The sequence below is a fragment of the Mustela nigripes genome, chromosome 12, assembly GCF_022355385.1.
Source record: "Mustela nigripes isolate SB6536 chromosome 12, MUSNIG.SB6536, whole genome shotgun sequence".
Classification (NCBI taxonomy): Eukaryota; Metazoa; Chordata; class Mammalia; order Carnivora; family Mustelidae; genus Mustela; species Mustela nigripes.
In genome coordinates, this window is record NC_081568.1 from 111,434,423 (window position 1) to 111,456,891 (window position 22,469).

The following is a 22,469-nucleotide window of genomic DNA, read 5'->3' on the forward strand; positions in this document are numbered from 1 at the left end:
TGCCTTCAGCTCAGGTCATGATCCCAGGGTCCTGGGATTGAGCCCCTCGTTGCCTCTCTGCTCAGCAGGGAGCCTGCTTCCCTTCCTCTCTGCCTGCCTCTCTGCCTACTTGTGTGATCTCTGTCAAATAAATAAAAAATCTTAAAAAACAAAAAACCTTTAATAAAATAAATAAATAAAAATGCCCAGTAGAGGGACGCCTGGGGATTCAGTAAGTTTAATGTCTGCCTTCAGCTCAGGTCATGATCCCAGGGTCCTGGGATTGAGCCCCTCAGCGGAGCCTGCTTCCCCCTTTCTCTCTGCCTGCCTCTCTACCTACCTGTGATCTCTGTCAAATAAATAAATAAAATCTTAAAAAACAAAACAAAACACCTTGTTTTCTCATCTATAAACACACCACCTGCAGCAGAGAAGGACCAGACAGCAATCTTGCTTTTACTTCCTAGGTACAATGACAACTGAATTCCCAGATTCCCTTGCACTGTGGCCTGGAGTCACAGGGCCCCAGTCTATGCAATGTAGGCAGAACTGAGAGATCGATTTCTAAGCTTGGCCCCTTGAATCACCTGAAAGATCCACAGTCTACTTCCTTTAGCTGCCAAGTGACAAAGCATCTGTAACACAAGATTCCAAGGTAGCAGGAAGAACAAAAGAGCCAACAAGTCTGAAAAAGGGTAGACTCCCTAAGTCACCACTTTAAGAACAGCTGAATCCTTAAAATATCATTTCATGAAGAAACTACCTGGAGAGCTGCCCAATCCCTTCCTGAATCTCCCATCTGACCCTGATTCCCACCTGGGCAAATGGAATGAGAAACTAAATTCAGACACTGAGATTTCTGAGGCCTTAACATATCCCGAACACATCCCCTCTCCTATCTAGTTCAGTGTACAGATCCAAATGGGATAACAGACATAAAAATTTTTATCAGTATTAAGTTTTATAATAGTATAAAAGCAATATTAACTAAGCCACGTTAACAACTAGTTTAAAAAAAAACTAGAGATATACAACACTAATAGCAATATATATTACTTAACAAGAGCTAGGAAACTAGTTGATTTTTTTATATTAAAAATCAACAAGCTGCTGGGGTGCCTGGATGGCTCAGTCACTGGGCATCTGCCTTCAGCTCAGGTCATGATTCTAGGGTCCTGGGATCAAGCCCCGCATCGGGCTCCCCGCTCAGTGGAGAGCCTGCTTCCCCCTCTCCCTCTCCCTCTGCTTATATTCCCTTTCTCGCTGTGTCTCTATCAAATAAATAAATAAAATATTTTTAAAAAATAAATCAATAAGCTGCTAATATTAAAGCAAAACTGTTTATTCCTTCAAGGTATGACTTCTTCAAGTAAATGGTGGGAGGCTTACTCATTAAGTAAACATAATAAAATCCAATGGCACTTTAAACCTTCCATTCCAAAAAGACACAGACTGATGAGAGACATGGACATAAATTTGTGACACAAAAGACAAGCCATAACTTTTAAGAAAAATATTTATTTACAATATGAAGATGGGATACTAGTAGAACAAATATTAGGACAATAGAAACAGAACTTAAAAAACATGTCTCTTCTGTCATACTCATGATTAAGCTATCATGCAATCTACACGTCTATTCACTTGAATAGTCCTATTCAATAGTTCCATTCAATATAGTCACTCCCAAGCCATAAGCCTCACCCTTTAAATTCCTTTAGACATTTTACAGACGATAAAGAATGCCCTCAGATCTCTTTCTTAAACTCAACAGCATCATATGATTTAAAACGCAAGTGGTCATTTCTGATCAATATTTTCACAAGAGCAATTTAGAAGGCATTTTACATTTTATTAATATTAAAACAGTATAATTTTGTAACATAAAAGGGTGATATAACAATAATTATGCCAAAAGGGTAAAATCAATGATCATATTCAACAGGTTGGCAACAACATTTAGCAATTTGACTTCATGACCTAAAAATTTCAGGATTAACATTAAAGAAAGACAGATGATCTTAAAAAAAAAAATGAAAACGAAAAATGAAATTAATTATGGCATAAAGTTAACTATTACTAGAAAATCCTGATTGCTATCCCTAGAACCTGATTTGGAATTAGAAACAGCACTAATTAACACTAAAGTTAATCTGTTCACAAAAACCAGGATCAAAAAAAATTACCAAATTCATGTTTATATTTAGGGCTGACCCCCCCTCAAATTAGTATTATGTATATTTACTAAACAGTCTTATCAAAAAAGTAAAGATCTTAATTATAATATGTAATTCCAATATTATCAAAGAGAAAAGAATTCAGTTTTCAATCTCTGCCGTTTTAGTTTTTACTGGTGAATTTAAGTTTTATAAACAAATGGAAAGCAGATAATGTAAGAAAATGGAAATTAAAACAAGTCTGCCCAGATCTTTAGAGCCAGTAAGAGATATGGAAGTCTCACTGGAGACTCATCATAGAGTCTATAAACATGAAATTCTTGGTAGAAAACAAGTTATTACCTTAACACATTTTTTATCTAGTTCATTAATTCAGATTCCATTTATTTAGAATGAATGATAATTTGCCTGACTGATATTTATCTTTTCATGATTTATTTAATCAGCAAAAAAGTAAACAAGACTACATATAGGGCATAGGGGTACACAGTTAAAAACTAGTTGTAGGTGACTGATTTTTCTCTTATAATTATAACTCTTGATAGAGGCTTTCACCTTCACTGAAACTTTAGTCATTATTTATTTTGCTAATAAAAGATGTTTTTAAGCAGCTGTTTTTTTCTTATTCTCTGTGTGTGTGTGTGTATGTGTGTGTGTGTGTGTATTAGTGGTCAAAAAAAATTTAAGCAGTCCAAATAATATTTTTCTATATTTAAACAATATGAAAAAAGTATGAAGCATAAAGAATACTAAATTAGAAAACAAATTTTAATGGAAATTTAAGCTTTGTGGATAGAATGGCCTTGAACTAATAATAAAGGCTTATTATTTGTCTTGCAGTGTATGAAATCATTAGGAGAATAAGAGCTATCCATTGTTTTCTAAGTCCGAAAGGTCTAAACAAAAGAAAATGGACCTACAAATTAGTAAACAGAATTTGGTTATTTACTGGGATGAATAATTAGAATAAAACTATAAACATGGTACCAAATCTGCAACTTCCGTTTCATAATTACATAGGATTTTGAGAATTAGTTCTATATGCAATTTTCCTGCATTTATGTCATAGCCCCTAAATTCAACATCTTTACTTTCAATTTTATTATTTTATTGCACAAATATCAGCAAGGAAACTTAGTTCCTTTGTGGAGGGACTGGGAATAGTAGTAAGCTTATAGTGCAGTAGACACAATTAAAACCATAAAAAGTAACTTTGCTCTCTCCTTGTCAAGTTAAAGTTTAAAATTCTTTGCAGCAGAACAAAGAATCCCTAATTCTTATAATAAAGTCTCAACTGAGTCACCAATAGTAGAACACATACTCTCGGTCATTTTTTCCAGCAACAGTGAAAATACTTAAACACTTCAATTTATAGTCTCATCCTCCTGCTGGCCAATGTTTTAAGAAGGTAAACTACAGAAAAGTTATTTGGTATTTTCATTGGCCATGGACAAAAGTGGACAGGAGGAAGGAGTGAATTCTTCACCATGATCCAATTACCTCTACACTAAAAAAATAAAGTATCAATATCTCAAGTAAGAAAAAGAAGGAAGCTAAATTATTCTCATAACGTTCCTTTTGTCAAGTTTTTAAAAAAATAGGAATTCATACTTAATTGAACTTACTTCTGGCAAGTCAATCAGCCTGAGATTTGAAAGTGACACAATCAGCCTATCTTTGCCTTACCTGCCATTACAGAGTAGCCACCGGGCAAGAGAATAGTGAGGTATAATCTTCTGCATGACACTGGCCATCACCATGGTAACGACCAGCTGTATACCTATCACACCCTGTATAAAACAAACAAACAAAACAAGTTTAACAAAGAATGAATTTAAATTTGAGGACAGTGGTGGAAACCTTTCTATACATTCTGAAAATTATACCTTAAAAAAACATGAGTTCACTAATAAAATACATATTATTCTGGCATTTAAACATTCAAGACCACATGTTTAAACTCAAGACATCTAATCTCATAATCCTGTACAAATTACCCAAGGATAACATCTATGTTAATACAAGTTAAATGAGTTAGCATGCACATTTAAAATTAATTTCCAAGAAACTTTTCTCCATTATTTAAGGGTATCAAAATGAAGTGTTTTCATCTTTCTCCAAACTTACTCTATTCAACACATTTAAAACACTAGTTTGGCAAGCTTTAAAAGGAGTATGCCCTACCTTTTACTTCTAAGTTGGTACTGACAATTAAATGAATAAGCAAATGATTAAAGAACATTAACTACAGTAAATATGATGACAGAATCGGCCTGAAAGTCACTAGGAAAAAAAAAAATTCACTCATGATGTCATCACCAACTTCTAATGGATAGGCCTTCAACAATGTACAAAATCCTCCTTAGTTTACTTTCATTAATCCCTGCCTGTTCTCAACTAACTAACTCAAAACCTTCTGCCCACTCCTTATACCTCCAATCTCCCTCAATCTTCTAACTCTCCACTCAGTAGAGGACATCTTGAACTTCACAAAGAAAGTATGTATCACTGTGGCACATGGGTGGTTCAGTCAGGGAAGCATCAGACTCTTGATTTTGTCTCAGGTCATGATCTCAAGGTTGTGAGATCGAGCCCCAGGTGGGGCTCCTGGGGCTCCCTGCTGAGCAGGGAGTCTATCCAAGATTCTCTCTTCCCCTCTGATCCTCCCACCCCACTCTCAAATAAATCAATTAAAGAAAGAAAGAAAGAAAAGAAACACCATCAAATGGGAACTCTCACTTGCTACCAACAAGTTCACAATCACTTGTATCTGCACCCATCTTTTCCTGCACCCTCTAGAAATAATGGAACATCTTCTATACAAATCCCTGCATCTGTGCTTCAGAGTCTATCCTCTTGATTTTCAGGAACCTCAATTACTGAATAGTTTACTTAATATATTTTCTTTAATCTCTTCTGCATCTGAATCCTTCCTACCAGCATTATTGCATCTTTTTGCAATAAAACAGTAATTTTCCCTCATTCTATAGCCCTCTTCCTTCATACTCACAGCTACTTGACAAAAGACTTGTTTTCACTATTTCTATGTTCTTATGCCCCCACACAGTTCCTATTTGACTTGTGCTTCAGCCCATTCCACTGAAACATCTACCATCAAGATCACTTCATCTTGCAAAATTACCTTTCCTTATTTTAAATCACAGCAGTATCCCACATCTACAACATGCCTTACTTTACTCACAGCATGACAAACAAGTCTTCATACTCCTCTTTGCTAGCTCTTCCCTCTATCCAAGCAGTCCAAAAATAAAGTTGAATTCCTACCTCAAACCTATTAAACCAAAAAAGTCCATAGAAAATATAAAAGTGTTTAAAAAGAAGCAGTACAGTATACAGGCTTAAGAACACGGATTCTAGACCCAAGCTGCCTGGGAAAAATCAGCTATCTACAACTTGCATGACTTTTCACAAGTTACTTAAACATTTTGTACTTCTATTATGTCTCCTATAAAATAAAGCTACTAATTCAACCTACCTAACGTGGTTAAGGGATTATGCCTAACACAGAGTAAACTCAATATGTATTAGTACTTTTTGTTGTTAATGTCATTGTTATTACTACTATTGTAGGATAATTCTTTTAAAGTTTTTGTTTTAATTCTATAAGACAACTTTTTAAATTTCAAGACAGAGAATAAATATCATAAAATGACAAGTCTCCTAAGTAATAAAAAAACCAAGAAGTAAGTTGAAAAAAATCACACTTCATTAATTATAACAAACTGTTCGACTGACTGTTCATCACTGTAATAAATGTACTGTACTACTGTGGAGTGAACCAGTGATGGGGGGAAATCATGGTGGGGGGTGGTTAAACATGTACAAGGAAAGGGTATACAGGAACTCTCTTGTACTTTCTATTAATTTTGCTGTGAACCAAAAACTGCTTTATTAATTAAAAAAATCAAATTTCTGTAATAGAGAACAGTATCATGTCAAATGACTAACTGGGAAAGGCATTTGTAACTCACATCACAAAGGGATTACTTCCTTATATTATAAATAGAGTTCTCATGAATCAACTACAGTAGTCCCCCCTCCCACTCCGCCCCCCCCCCCATTCTGCAGATGTTCCAACACCCCCTTTGAATATCTAAAACCTTGGATAGTATCAAATCCTACATACACAATGTTTTTTTTTCCTTTAAGCTTTTTCTTTTAAAAAAAATTAAACTTAATTAATATATAATGTAGTCTTGGTTTCAGAGGTAGTTTAGTGAGTCATCGGTCTTATATAACACCCAGTGCTCATCATATCACATGTCCTCCTTAATGTCCACCACCCTCCCCTCCAGCAACCCTCAGTTTGTTTCCTATGATTAAGTCTCTTATGGTTTGTCTCCCTCTCTAATTTTGTCTTTATTTTTCTTCTCTTCCCCTATGCTGCTGTTTTTTCTTAAATTCCACGAGTGAGATCATGTAATTGTCTTTCTGGCTGACGTATTTCGCTTAGCATAATACCCTCTAGTTCCATCCATGTCATTGCAAATGGCAAGATCTGATTTTTTTTGAAGGCTGAGTAGTATTCCATTGTACGTATATGTTACATCTTCTTTAACCATTCATCTGTTGATGTACATCTGGGCTCTTTCCATAGTTTGGCTACTGTGAACATTGCTGCTATAAACACTGGGGTGTACTTGCTCCTTCGGATCACTACATTTGTATCTTTGGGGTAAATATCCAGTAGTGTGATTGCTGGGTCATACGGCAGCTCTATTTTCAACTTTCTGAGGAACCTCCATACTGTTTTCCACAGTGTGTGCACCAGCTTACATTCCCACCAACAGTGTAAATGGGGAATCCTTCTTCCACATCCTCACCAACGTCTGTTGTTTCCTGACTTGTTAATTTTAACTATTGTGACTGGCGCAAGGTGGTATCTCATTGTGATTTTGATTTGTATTTCCCTCATGCTGAATGATGTTGAACATTTTCTCACACAGTGTTTTTTTCTATACATACATACCTACAATAAAGTTTAATTTATAAATTAGGTTCAATAAGAGATAAAGAATTGTTAATAACAAAAAAGAACAATTAAAATGACATACTGTAACATAAGTTAAATGAATGTGTTTTCTGTCAGAAGATATCTTATTATTCTATAGTTATCCTACGTGATTAGATGAAATGAGATGAATGTCCCAGGCATTGTGATACAGTATTAGGTTACTACTGACCTTCTGTTGGTATGTCAGAAGGAGAACCATCTGCTTCCAGACCATGGTTGACAGCAGGTAATAAAAACCATGGAAAGGAAAACCCAGGATGGTAGGCTGGGAGAGGGGGATGGCGGGTAACTACTGTACTAAAAAACCAAATGCCTAATTAAAAAATGAGGAAAAAACATGAACAGATAGTTCTCCAAAAAAAAATGTAAAAATGACTCTTAAACAGGACTGCTTTTAAAATGCTTCTGAAACCTGCCTCAACCCTGGTTTTTACTGTGGATATTTTACTGCCTTAAATTCTACCAACTGGGTTAAAGTTCAGACCACTTTTATATTCACCTAACATCAAAGGTTACATTTTTACCTTTCTACTTTCACATTTCCTATCACTTGAATTTACTATCCTATTTTCTGTGTAGTTTGTGATAGAAGTTCTGCAATCTCCATACAATGAATGCCATTACAAAGAACTCTTTCAGGCAGAACAAGGCCAAGAAATATATTAACGAGTATGTCAGAAGGTTGGTCTATTTGAGATTATATACGTAAAAGCAGAAAATAAGTTTTTAGTCAGGAAAGTTTTGTGGACAAAGTGAATCTCAGTCTAGTCTTTAAAGCAATAAGTGATAGTATCACAGAATCTTCAAGGTCATTTTGTATAATCTCTCACCAACATATACACCAGTTTATTAGAGTGTAAGCTCCTTAATAGCAGAAATCATATCTTAGTCATATCTAATAAATGTTACAGGCATTAAATAGCATTTCAGAAAGACCAATATGGAAAATATATATATGATGGAATGTGATGAACTGGGGAAGAAAAGAGATTTTGTTCAACTCTCTCCTCTTATTCCCAATCACCAAGCATGATACCACTGATAGATACAGTATGGAAGATGTAAATCATATGAAGGTAAAAAACAAAAATCAGCAAATGGTTTGATTAAAATTAGGAGCATCAACTAGGTTTTTACAATGACCCAGACCAGATATAACGAACCTTTAAATTACAGCGGTTATCGGGTGCCTGGGTGGCTCAGTCAGTGAAGTGTCTGTCTTCAGCTCAGGTCATGATCCCAGAGTCCTGGGATAGAGCCCACATTGGGCATCCTGCTCAGTGGGGAGCTTACTTCTTCCTTTCCCTCCCTGTACTGCTCCAAGGACCCTGGGATCATGACCTGAGCTAAAGATAGCCACTTAACCAACTGAGCCACCCAGGTGCCCCAAATATTTCTCATTTTTAATTAGTGAGAATGATGAAATAAATCTGACCATAAACAACCATATATTCCAGAACAGAAAACTATTAGAACTGCAGAGATGTAGTGAGGTTACAAAGTCCATCATGGCTGAAGACTCAAACACAGCCATATGGATCAGTGATTCAAGTAGCCTTAATGCTTTTATTAATGTATCAAAATAATAACTTGACCAAAAAGATGGTTTCAGTCTAAATTCACTGCCCCAGGCCCTGATTATCTTGATAACTAGAACTGGGAAAAGTCATTTAGGAAATAGTTCTTTTTTTTTTTTTTAAACATCTTGTTTATTTATTTGACAGAGATCACAAGAAGGTAGAGAGGCAGGCAGAGAGAGGAGGAAGCAGGCTCCTTGCTGAGCAGAGAGCCCGATGCAGGGCTCATCGTGACCTGAGCCGAGGGCAGAGGCTTTAACCCACTGAGCCACCCAGGTGCCCCTAGGAAATAGCTCTTAAGCACCCAAGAAAGGTGAAACATTAGGGCAACTTAGGTTTCAACCTTTCCATATCAATTAACTTGAGGCCATGAAGAGCAAGACAGTTATTTGCCTTTAAGTCTAGAAGAACAATCATTTCGGACCATGGAGCTGAATGTGAACAAGCTCATTAAGCACCCATCTTAAAATAACTGCTACGCCTAATTGACCAATTACAACCAACTACAGTTCCCAAGATTACCAAAAGAGCAGAAAATTCCATGCCCTCATACTTCCTTAGTTTACCCAATAAATGCTGCCCCTCACCACAGCCTAGTTGCAGATAGTCTCTGCTCTGCTGTCCTGCCCACTGCTCTGCCTTAGGTGAATTCTTTTAGAGCCTGTGCTGCTGGCCCCCAACCAATCTGAACACCCCAAATTTGGTGGCCCTGCCAATCGACTGGAGTGCCCACATTATCTAATGACCTTCCTATTTTTTGGTCTCTTGACTGTTTACATTTTAGTGATAGCTAAACATTTGAGATAGACTTAAGGACACTCAAATAATTTAAAGGTATTAGTTTTATTTTTACACAAAACATAAAATTCACATTTTAAGCACTTAAACAAACCATCACTGAACAATTTACAAATGAGGAAATCAGGGTTCAAACAACTAAGATCAAAGTTATAGACTTGTCCAAAACCCAGACCCTTAATTTCCAACCTAATGTTTTTTCCACTAAATCAATTCAGTGCATTTGATTAACACTTGATGAGCAACGAATTTGATGATCATTAGATCACTCACACACAATAGGGAGAAATAACACAGTTCCTGCCACCAATAAGCAGCCAGGGAACCAGGAGAGTAAATGCATCATTATGATACAAAGTGATAGGCACAAGATTCTGAGAACACAGCAAAATGAGAAAGAGAGAGAGAGAAATTAAGGGGAAGAAAAAGCTGTGAAAGGACATTTTGGAAGGTAAAGCCCAAGTCAAAACCCAATGAACTCAGTCTGGTGAGCCATCAAAACAAAAGAATTTAATCTGAAGGCTATAGAAAACCCACTAAAGGTAGTATCATCAGATCGTTATTTAAGAAAAATCGCTCTGAATAGCATGTCAAGAATGGATGAGGGATAAGCCAGCAGCACTAGGACAGCTAAGATCAGGAAAGGAAGAGCTGTACTAAAGGCAGTAGCAGTACTATGGGTATAGTGTCTTTTACTTCTGTGCTAAGAGCTATATATCATGTGACAAATGAGTTAGGGTCTAACTCAATGCTAAAAATCATGTAAGTCCAACTCATATTACTATAGAAATTATTTATATCTATATATAATAAAAGCAAACAAAAATTTAATTTACAAGTACAGGCTGTCTGCCTAACATACGTCCAATATCCTGCTGGCTGTTATCAGCAACTTGGCAGAGCAATTTTTTGTTTCACTATTATATCCCAAATACTTAGCAAAATGACACTTAGAATAGTTCAAGGCATGTAACAGGGCATTTGATATTTGTTGAATGACTGAATGAAAGGGATCACTACAGAAGAATCAGTCTTAACAGAACTTAAAATCCAAGATTATCATACTAGATAACAAAAATTATGTCAAGAAAATATTACAGAATAAAATTGCATAGTACTATGAACAAAAGTAATAAAAATTGAAAAAACTGAATATGAAAGTTTCTAACAGATGAAACCTAACATGAAAACGGAAATCAGAGATGAAGAATAAAAGAAAGGGAATTCCAGGTTAAATAACAAATAGGAACACAGGGTAACTGTGGGACAGTGAAAATCCTAGCTCAACCGAAGCAAACTTGAGTATCATATGGCAAAGAACTGTGAGCAATATGATGAAAACAAAATTTTACATTGCTGAGTCTTTATAATCATGAGAGCATATTTAGCTGAGATGTTTAAAAAGATCACCTTGGAACACTTTTAAGCAGAGGTATGAGGATAAAATAATGCAAATAACATAAGAAAAAAAGAGATATAGCAATACATTCATCAATTAAAGAGAAAACCTAAGATTAAGGCAGAAGTAGTTGAAACTAGGAAAAAAAAAAAGATAAAAGTATGTCAAAAGAAAACCAATCAGATTAACTTTGAGTGTGACTGAACATGAAGGAAAACAACGGTAGAATAAAAATGAGGAATATCTCAAAGATTATTTCAGGATGTTTTAGTCAGAGTGACTGACAGACTCCTACACCCACTGGGCAGGAAAACTGTAGACTGAAGGAAACTCAAGTGGACTAACAAGTCTTAAGTAGGTCTCCCAAGGACAGCAACCTGGCTTGGTCCTCAGCTTCAGAAAACAAAGGAATACATGCTTTGCTGGTATAATCTATATGAAACTGACTAACAATAATCAGGTTGTAACAATTTTATCAACTAATTTACAGTGAAACAAACTATCAAGGAAATCAAAAGTTCAAGTTCATTAAGCATTCCACTGGATCACTGTCTTAATGATCCTTTGGAAGTCAAATTATAAGGAGGCTGCTTGGTGAGTAATAATTTACTTTTATTTTTATTTAAAGACTTCATTTATTTACTTAGCAAACCCATGAGTGTTAAGTAGGGGAAGGGCATGGTGGGGGGCAGCAGGAAGGGAGAAAGAATCCCAAGCAGACTGCACTGAACACAAAAGCCCCAGCCTTGATCCCATGACCCCGATATCATGACCCAAGATGGAATCAAGAGTTGGACACTCAGCCAGCCAACTGAGCTGCCAGGCTCCTCAAGGTGAGTAATGAATGATTTAGACCAAAGGGTAGCACTGAGGGATAGCTCAGTCAGGCAGTGTTAAAGTTTAAATATAAAGAATAGCTAGAATGTGAAATAATCTCAACCCTTAATAGTTAGTTCTGGATAAATACATTCAATTCTGGCCTTCAAAACTTCTAGATTTTCAATTGATAAAGCTGCATTCCGATTTACTCTTTCCTTAAACAAAAACCTATCTAAAAGTTAGTCTATCTTTTGGTATGTAAATAGCACTGCTTTAGCTACAGTCTGATCTATCTTAGGTCTTGGAACCAATCCATATCGAAGTTCAAGGTGAATAAACAACTCTTTCACCGTATCTTTCATAATTTTATCAAACTCTTAAAGTGTAAGCTACTCCTAACTGCTACCTACAAATTATGTGATAAAGGTATGGTAGAGGTCAATGCCTGTGTTACGGGAGCACTCCAAGAAAAGCAGTGATTAAATCTAAATGGGAGCGTGGGGAAGCTGGTTTACAGAGGTGACATATGTACTAGTCTTACAAGGTTAAAGATGTATCCCACTCTCACAGAGAAGTTAAAAAAAAAAAAAAGTTCAGATATACCCACCTATACAAAGAAAGTAAATGGCATGATCCCAAATAATGAGCAATTCCATATGCTGTAGACTTTGATATGTATTGCACACAATGGACTTTTCTGCAGGTATTTAGAAGTAAGTCCATGATCTCAAGGCTAGAATGAACCAAGTCAAATATATTTTAGAAAGCCAAATGCCACTATGGTCTAAAATTAAAGCGAAAAGTTAAAAGTAACTGGAAGGAAAGAGGTAAATTAGAAGTCCTTTGAAATAGTCCAACACTGTAAGAGCCTAAACTAAAACAGCTTAAAAAACAAGAGCAAAACCAGGGGTGCCTGGCTGGCTCAGTCAGTAAGCTCAGTGATTGTGCAACTCCTGCACACACTGTTGTGAGTTTAAGGCCCACGTTATACACTGACCTTACTAAAAAGGGAAAAAAAAAAAAAAAAAGCAAAAGCAAAACCAAAAAATAAAGATTTTTAGAGAAAAAAGGGAATTAGACATAAGATTAATAATTATCTCTGCAAAGACAGTATCATCAGTAAGTAAGGCTAAAACTTAAGTGATTATGTAGGGATAAAATGAAAAAAATGAACATAATTATTTTCTGAAGAAACTGAGAAGAGGAAAATCTAATGGATATGAGAATAACTGACATACAAAAATATATAAAAAATATATCTTCATAATGGGGAAAATATACATGCTTAAGGCAAAAGGGAAGGAACAAATGTTGGGGGGTGGTGGTGAATATTCTAGAAAGAAGTGTGTGGGAATTTAATCACGTAAGAATCAGAAAAAGATGAGACCAAAGGTGTAAGCTGAAAAAACTTTGAGACCTTGTTCTACTAAAGAGAAACACAAATAGATACAGAGTTGTATTAAGTTTAAAAACTGAGTGGACAAAGTTTGAGAGACCTTGAAGAATAACCACACCAAGGTTAGGATCTTGACAATGTGACCGGGAGATCTAGAAACTCAGGGAACAAAGGTCTGATAAACTTATACATGTTGATGACTGACAGACCCAAGCTGATTTTTAAAATATTACTCCTAATAGGGTCTTTGATAGGACTGAGGACTGTCTAGATTTAATCGAGATGGGAAATCCTTCCAATGCAGCTAAAAACAGCATAAAACAATCATGAGCAGGCAAGGAAAATCTTGCCCATAGGCCATTTCTAGAATCTCAGGGTTCATCACGTGGTCTAGTCCAGCCTTTATCTGGTTTTTTTAATATAGCTCCAGCCCTTATAGATAGTAAACAGGTCTGGATATAAAAAAAGGAAAACTTTGCAAAATAAATAAAATGAAAATAACAGGGTGCCTGGGTGGCTCAGTCATTGGGCATCTGCCTTCGTTCGGCTCAGGTGGTGATTGGGATGGAGCCCTGCCTGGGGCTTCCCGCTCTGCTTCTCCCTCTGCCTCTCCCCCTGCTTGTACTCCCTCTCACTGTGTCTCTGTCAAATAAAGAAATAAAATCTCAAAAAAAAAAAAAAAAGAAAATAACAAAAGGTTATTTAGCGCCAGCAAAGAATTAGGATAAGGTTACCTACTGATTTAATATAAACTTATTAACTGAATTATGTGAAATCATACTTAATTGTTTTGACCTACAAAACAGCAATTTCATATATTTCAAAAGAGAGAAGGTGAAATGAGAGAAAGAAAACTGTAAAACACAATTATCAACAGCTCTGATCTGAATTCAAGCACATAGGTTTTCACATTTAATTGCTTACAGAATTTGTTTGGTGTGCTAGCATCACGTTTCACAGCACAAAATATGTTTTTTTAATTCTTAAAGTAAAAAGTATGAGCAGAAATTTTTGCCATTTTCCAACTCAGAATAAGAAATTTAATGTACTTTAAGGTCAAAAATCAAAAACCCTTAATAAAATGCCTTGGTAGTCCTAAATATCTTAATTAGACATACATGGTAGAAGAATGCATGAATTTGACCTAACTATATTCAAAAACAACAGCTCTAGACTTCTAACGCATTCCTTAGGGATGCCAGGATGGCTCAGCTGGTTAGGCGACTGCCTTCGGCTCAAGTCATGATCCCTGAGTCTCAAAATCAAGTCCCTCATGAGCCTTCCAGCTCCGTGGGGAGTCTGCTTCTCCCTCTGACCTCCCCCCTCCCATGCTCTCTTTCAAATAAATAAAAACTTTAAAAATAAATAAATAAAACCGTTCCTTGGAATTTGATTAAATTTAGAAATAAAACTTAAGACATGTTCTGATATAAATTGATAAGGCCAAAGTGGAAGACCAACAACAAACAGGACAAAAATAAATTATTTTTTCCACAAGAATAGAGTGCATTTTAATAAATTATAACTCATTAACCATTTCAACATATTAGTGTTGAAATTAACCGTTATTTATTTTAAAAGAGAATTTTCCTGTTACAGTAGGTTGAGTGAATGATACAGTATCTCATATAAAGTAATACTAGCCAAAAATTAAAACATTGATGAAGAATGAAATATTTTTAAAGATGTTAGCAAGCCACTTCACCTCTTTCTAACACGTGCGTGTTTCATTGTAGTACTGATGAGTAACAAATAAAAGGTTCAATGGAAGAAAAGATCTTTAAACCTGATACTTTTCCTTAACTGTATTTTTTGACATTGGAGAAAATATCCTTACAGATCTATATCCAAAGCTCTTAGTCAAAATTAATAAATTTATATTTGACATTTATAAGTCATCTACTTCAGACCAATTCCCAACACCTCTTCAACATTCACTGCATTTATAAAACTTTCCTTGTTAAAAAAACATATGCACAACTCTGAGCAGCTTTTATCATGCTCAACCATCACCAACAATTTGAGGGTCTCTCCCCCATTGAAAATGTATTCATCTCATTTCTAAAGTCCTAAACCCACTCCCCAGAGAGTACCTAACATGACAGGCTTTCGAGTTACGCTGATGAAATAAAAAGATAAAGCATAAATTTGCCCACTGTCCTTCACTACATTAAAGTTCCTAGTATGTGCCAACCACTGAACTTCAGCATAAAGAAGAAAATTATTCACTTTAAGATCAACAGACAATATACTGCATCTCAGAGAAACAGGTTTATCTATTTCTTCAAGATAATCTTCTCAATTTACTGCAATAAGTACGCCTTGGAAATACTTGCTTTTAAACAAACTAAAAATTACAACTTTGGTAAGTACACAAATATTCATCAAATAATTTAAAATAAAAATTTCAGCTTAGCGCTAAATTTTAAGCCATATACAAAAGCCAAGAAAATTTAATGTGCACTAATGGTAACTATCAGAAACATGCACTTATCGCAAATATTTTAATGTACTGAATAATTAAACATACTAGAATCAAAGTAATTCTCTGACACAAACAGCAGTTAGACAAGTATTCTCTGGGACTCATTCCTTATCTACAGAATGACAAGTGTTGGCAAATGATCTCCAAAATCTTCAAAGATCTTATTGTTGATGACTGCAATATTTTAATTAAAAACATAATGGATTGTTGGCATTCACAAATTTACCATTTCTAAACCACCTACAAAGCCTGTGAGGTGTAGTTACTGCTGACAGGACTAATTATCCCTTCTTCATAAGGATTAAATGAACTAACATTTATAGAAGTGAAAGTAAATCAGGGCTACAAGTTGATATGAAAGAGTATACCCAGCCCACTGCCCAGCATTCTCCCCTCAATGGTGGTGCATAGGAATTTCTCACAGAGATCTGTGAATACCAATAGTCCTATTGTTTTAATTTGAAATTTTTTAAAAGTTTATCTCAGATACTTGGCCAATTCTCTTATTAAATGATTCACTCTCTTCATGATCTGTAATTTTCTTTTATCAAGAGAACTAGGATGACCTTAAATACTTCTGCTACAATTGAGAAGCTCTCTATCAAAACCAAGAATAAGCACTCAATTAATAGTTAAAATCAAGTTACAAAATAGTGTTAGTCTTAAAGAACTAATGTTTCAGTTACTGTTATAATTTAACATTATAATGAATGTTACCCAAGTTCTCTTATCTGTCCCTCCTGATTAGAGAACACATTTAGGTGGTACCTGGGTGGCTCAGTCGTTAACTGCCTTCGGCTCAGGTCATGATCCCAGGGTCCTGGGATCGAGCCCCCCATCAGGCTCTCTGCTCTGCAGGGAGCCTGCTTCTTCCTCTCCCTACCACTCTGGCTACTTGTGCTCTTACTCTGTCTGTCAAATAAATAAATAAAATCTTAAAAAAAAAAAAAAACACATTTAGTTTGCAACTAATTTGTATTCTATTAGCATCTGACCTACCCAACCAACTAAGCTGTCTAGTAAATGATACAGTGAGGCTTCTTTGTCCTCATGTTAATTAATCTAATAGGGGAAGGGAGGAAAGAGACAGTTAAGCATGAATTAAAATGTATTTTTAACTATTAATAAAAGCAAAACTTTTCAGGAAAAAAAGTTATGGCTTCTTTTTTGAGCAAGACTGTATTCAGAAACAAATGATTCTAGTCATAAAAACACTCATACCTGAATACCTAAACCATAAAGAAACATTTTTAGTCAGTCATTTATACTGATCATAAAAATGACCAAAATCTTCTGAAATGATAAAAATATTTAATAAACATTCAACTTAGAGGAATTATGATGGAGCAGAATCCTCCAATGTGACAGACATTTTCTTTTAAGAAAAAAAGGAAAGTGTGGCATTGCTTTTCTAAGTACATTATTGTATTTGGGAAACAGTGGCAATCAAGAGGTAAAAGATAACAAAACTCAGCTAAGTTCTATGTAAAGGGCAGACATAGATAACTACATAAAAAAATAAGCAATCAGATTAGTATTTCAAAAGGCTTCTACTACTTAGCACAGAGATAAAAAGTGTTACGTTTATTTAAAAAAGTAAAGCAGCCATAGCCTTGCATAGTCTTACAGTGCCTTACTTGTGACATTAATTAATGGCAGTCTATAATCAAATATTTATAATACAGAGCACAACAGCTTGTTCAAGTTCCTTCTTCGTAAGTAAGTTCTGGTGGAGAAAGTCTCCCTTTCCTCTCTCCAAGGTCCCTTAATATTTTCCATCTCACTTTTTCTTCACAATCCAAACCTCTCTACTTCAAAGAATTTATTGCAGAGACTCATCAATATCACCTAGAGCCTCTACTTTTTTCCCTAAAAGATCTTTATGATAAACAGTTTATGGTCAGCTGCAAGTAACACAGGAAGGTGACTTTTAAAACTCTCCTAGCAGTAAAAACCTTTATCATGTGTGCTGAATATATGGGAGGGAAAGTAAGGTAACCTACAATACATTCTTTTTCACAACTCAGGGAAAATACTAAGTTCTAGTTGCAAACAGGCAGTCCAAATGAAAGGAAAAGGAGCCCTCAGAAAAAGAAATGGGCTAACTGTGAGACAGGCTTGCAACAAGTGTGACACACTAAATACTTACAATGTAAGAAATTCCAATTCATCCCCAATTCTCGAAATACTCCTCTCCTGATCAGTGTTACTAGAAGTTCATTCCTAAGCACAATGGAAACTAATACAGTATGAGAAGAAATGCTTTAACTGGATGCAGTTAAGGTGGAGGGAATGTGAATGACTGAATCTTTATTAAGACTACAGCAGTGTCAGTCATGTTTGGCACCTGAGTCAGGCTAAACTTTAGTGCCATGAAGGTCAGCAACAATTTCTCTAATACTATATGAGATGTAGTATTAGTTATCAACTAGGTTGGGAAAGATTTTCTAGAAATGTAAGAGCATATTATTTCTATAGGAAAATGTTTCAGAAATTAATCCTCTCCTAAGTTAAAACCTATCAAATATAAACAAAAAGACTGGCACAACAGTATAATGGCCAAACCACCTGGGTTCAAGTCAAATTCCACCACCACTAGCTGGATGATTTTGGAAGTGTTACTCCAATCCTGCTATGCCTCTATTTCTAAACCTGTAGAATAGAGGTTTAAAAAAAAGTAGGTAAACAAGTGGTGGTTAAAGAAATCCAAGATTAAATACGTCATGAAGATTCAAATAAGTTAATGTAAGTAGAGTAGATAAATACTAACACCTAAGTAAAAGTCACTATTACTGTTATTGAAGAAAAGTAAACTTCAATTTATCCACCTAACTTCTACTTACCCTTAAAAGACTTAATCCAATCAATCCTCTGTGAAACTCCAAACTGAATATACCCTCCTATCTTCCCTTCATTCAACTAAATCTACATCAACAACATTCAGTTTCACATATTCACAATCACAGAACTTAAGTCATACCACCAAGGCCATCTAACTCTAATTCAAGCACACTTTCCATGCCATAGATTTATTGTACTTTCTCTAGTCATTTTTAAAAATACGTATGCATTGGGGCACCTGGGTGGCTCAGTTGGTAAAGTGTGTGCCTCTGATTTCGGATCGCAATCCCAGGGTCCTACAATCAAGGCCTGCATCAGACTCCCTGCTCCGTGCAGAGTCTGCTTCTCCCTCTCCCTCTGACCCTCAACCCTGCTTGTGCTCTCATGTGCTCTCTGTCAGATGAACAAATTTTTTTTAAAAATCGTAAAAAAAAAAAAAAAATACAGGTGTATGAGCAGATAGGTTTTTCATATTACGTAAAGATTTTTTTAAAATAAATAAAACTTTATCATAGGCCATTAAGATCCTGAGTCTCCATATCAAAGTATCAAAAGCTGAAATGATTTCAGGTTATTCTAAATCTTTTCTTTATGGGCCAAACACAAAAGATATTTTATCTACCTTAACAATGGAATTACTAAGTCTGTTTTATATAACTGAAAGACATGAATACAAAATCAGGGTATTTTGAGTGAATCAGTCGTATTCTCTCAAGAACTACAGGTTAGCTTAAAAGACTAAACACAGGTGGCACAGTGTCAACCTGGGTGGCTCAGGTGGTTAAGCACCCAACTCTTGATTTCTTCATGATGATCCAGCCCGAGTCAACCTTCACCCTCAGCCTGGAGTCAGCTTGAGAATCTCTCTCTTCCTCTGCCCCTCCCTGCCCTACTCTCTCTCATCTCTTTAAAATAATTAAAAAAAAAAAAAATAGGTGGCATAAATCAATCTACTAAATATCACCTACTACCAGAGCCTTTTAAAAAAAATATTCTCCTGTTCATTTTTTGGAAAAATGATTAATGTTTAACTTTATTTAAAGAATTACAGGGTGCCTGGGTGGCTCAGTTGGTTAAGCAACTGCCTTCGGCTCAGGTCATGATCCTGGAGTTCCTGGATTGAGTCCCGCATCAGGCTCCTGGCTTGGCAAGGAGTCTGCTTCTCCCTCTGACCCTCCCTCTTCTCATGCTCTCTCTCTTTCTCTCTCAAATAAATAAAATCTTAAAAAAACAAAGAAAGAAAGAAAGAAAGAATTACACAGCTACAGACAATACAAGCTTTGTGGCCAGTATTACAGGATTTTTTTAGGGCACAGTTCATAAATATGTACTCACAGATACCAGGCATATATGACTCTCATATTTGTTCCAATGTCACCTCCTCGTTAAGGCTTTCCCTGAATGCCCTATCTAAAATAACCAACCTAATCATTTTCTATCCCTTACCCTACTTTATCTATCTTTGTTGCATTTATCACCACCAACACATATTATGTCTCATTTGATTATCATCAGAATCTCCCAGTAAGGCATAAGCTCCACAAAGGCAGGATTGTCTCTGTTTAATAAACAGTTATATCCCTGTTGCCAAGAATATAGATATAGCTGACATACAGACAATGCTTAATAAATAATGAATGATTGACTGAATAATACTTTTGAGACAAAAGCATGACTTTTAAATGTTGGGTGAACAAAAAGTATTATCATTCCAATCAAAACCAAGAGAATGTTCCTTTTACCAGAACTTCAAAGATTTTTTCCCCCCTAACTCAAGGGCAGGTGGTGATACATAAAGAGTAGAAAGAATTTACAGACAAGTTTATTTCTTCAAAGCTTCTTGGCAACAAGTTGTGTTCATGCTTGATTTACTAAACATGGGCAAAACCACAGCACAATATTAAGAAGATTAAAAAAAAAAATCACTCTTAGAAATGAATACTTTCAAATATCTTCTGATTTTCTAAAATCAACTAAACTTCCCTTTATGCTTTTACTCCAGGCCAAACAAAAGAACTAAATTACTTAAAAAGTGGACCATAGTCCAGAGTATAAGCTAGTATTTAAAAATTAATCTTGAATCCACCAAATGCTAACCAAAAGAATAGGGTCTACTTCTTTATTTATTATTCTTTTTTTTTCTTTCTTTCTTTTTTTTTTTTGAAAAGAAAGTGAGAAAGGGCTAATGGAAGGAAGAGGGAGAGCCTTAGTTCTTAAGATTTATGTGGGTTAGATCTCACAACCACTGAGATCATGACCTGAGCAAAAATCAAGAGCTGACACTTACCCAACAAAGCCACCCAGGCACCCTGAACAGTCTCTATTATTTGAGCTAAGCTTCTTTAGGATAGAAGCAGTGGAGAGAAGTCACAGGAAAAGTCAGAGAACTGAGAAGAAACACACATCTCTGCCACTGTACCGCTAACTGATAAAAATCCTGAAAATTTATCCCTCAATATACACATGTCCATTCACCAAGCAAAATGACATTCTGGTCATAAAACACACCTTAACAAATTTAAAATAACAGAAATCACACAACATCTGCCTTCAGATCACAATGCAATTAAACTCGAAATCAGCAACAGAAAGTAACTGGAAAATCCCCAAACATGTCAAGACTAAATAACACATTTTAAAATAACACAAGGTTCAAAAAGGAAAACTCAAGACAACTTCAAAATATTTTTAATTACATGAAAACACAACTGATCAAAATTTATGAGATGCAGCATAAGCAGCGCTTAAATGGAAATTTATAGCACTGAATGCAAATGTTAGGAAAGACGATCTAAAATCGAACACCAAGTTCCACCTTAGGAAACCAAAAAAAAAAAAAAACCAAAAAAACAAAAAAAACCCCACAACAGATTAAATCCAAAGCAAGCAGAAAGAAAAGAAATAATAAATAGAGCAGGAATCAATAAAATTGGAAAAAAATCAATACAGAAAAATCGATGAAACCAAAAACTGGTTCTCTGAGAAGATCAATAAAATCAATAAGCCTCTATCCAGGCTAAATGAGAAAATGGAAAGGACACAAATTACTAGTATCAGAAATGAAAGGTGTCATCACTACAGACCCTGTGGACATTAAAAGACTAATAAAGGAGCACTATGAATAACTCTGCCCACAGATTTTATTTTACTTTTTAGAGATTTTATTTATCTGAGAGAGAAAGAGCATACACATACACATACACATACAGCAGAGGAATGGGCAGAAGGAGAGGCAGAAACAAAATCCTGGCTGAGCAGGGAGCCCAACTTGGGGTTCAATCCCTGGACCTCAAGATCATGACCTAAGCCAAAGGCACTCTCTCTCTCTCTCTCTCTCAAATAAATAAATAAATAAATAAAATCTCTTAAAATAAATAAGTATGGGGTGCCTGGGTGGCTCAGTCGTTAAGCTTCTGCCTTTGGCTCAGGTCATGATCCCAGAGTCTTGGGATCCAGCCCTGCATCAGGCTCCCTGCTCTGCAGAAAGCCTGCTTCTCCCTCTCCTGCTCCCCCTGCTTGTGTTCCCTCTCTCACTATCTCTCTCTCTGTCAAATAAGTAAATAAAATCTTTACAAAGAAAATAAATAAGTAAAATCAAGGTGTCCCAAGGCTTCACTCTCCATTCTGGAGTAGTATTTAAGACAGTACTGAAATACATGCCCAAACAGATCTACAAAGATCCCAAAGATTCCTACATAATGTATTTTTAAAAAAGAAAGTAAAGAAAAGATGACAAAACAAAAGAAACTTGAAAAATCAAAAGCCGGAGGGGGAAGGGGAGGTGGATCCTGGTGGCTCAGTCAGTTAGGCATCTGCCTTCCGCTCAGGTCACAATCACAGGGTCCTGGGATGGAGCCCCACATTAGGCTCCTTGCTCACCAGGGAGCCTACTTCTACCTCTCCCTCTGCCTAAGGCTCCCACTGCTTGTGCTTTCTCTCTGTCAAATAAATAAAATCTTAAAG

The 22,469-nt window shown here is 35.7% G+C and overlaps 1 protein-coding gene across 5 annotated transcripts in view; it reads right to left on the minus strand.

Moving 5' to 3' along the window:
- Positions 1–22,469, minus strand: part of TMEM161B (transmembrane protein 161B) — a 67,145-nt gene that overhangs the window by 41,844 nt on the left and 2,832 nt on the right. For 2 of the 5 annotated variants that reach the window (XM_059418202.1, XM_059418203.1), the window contains exon 2: positions 3,843–3,946. The exons of 2 other annotated variants lie outside the window; for them this stretch is intronic. In XM_059418202.1, the coding sequence (XP_059274185.1) occupies positions 3,843–3,946 (104 nt within the window). Of the gene's footprint in view, positions 1–3,842; positions 3,947–22,469 lie in introns of those variants that run through there. One more of the 5 variants, XM_059418204.1, reaches the window with a different exon arrangement.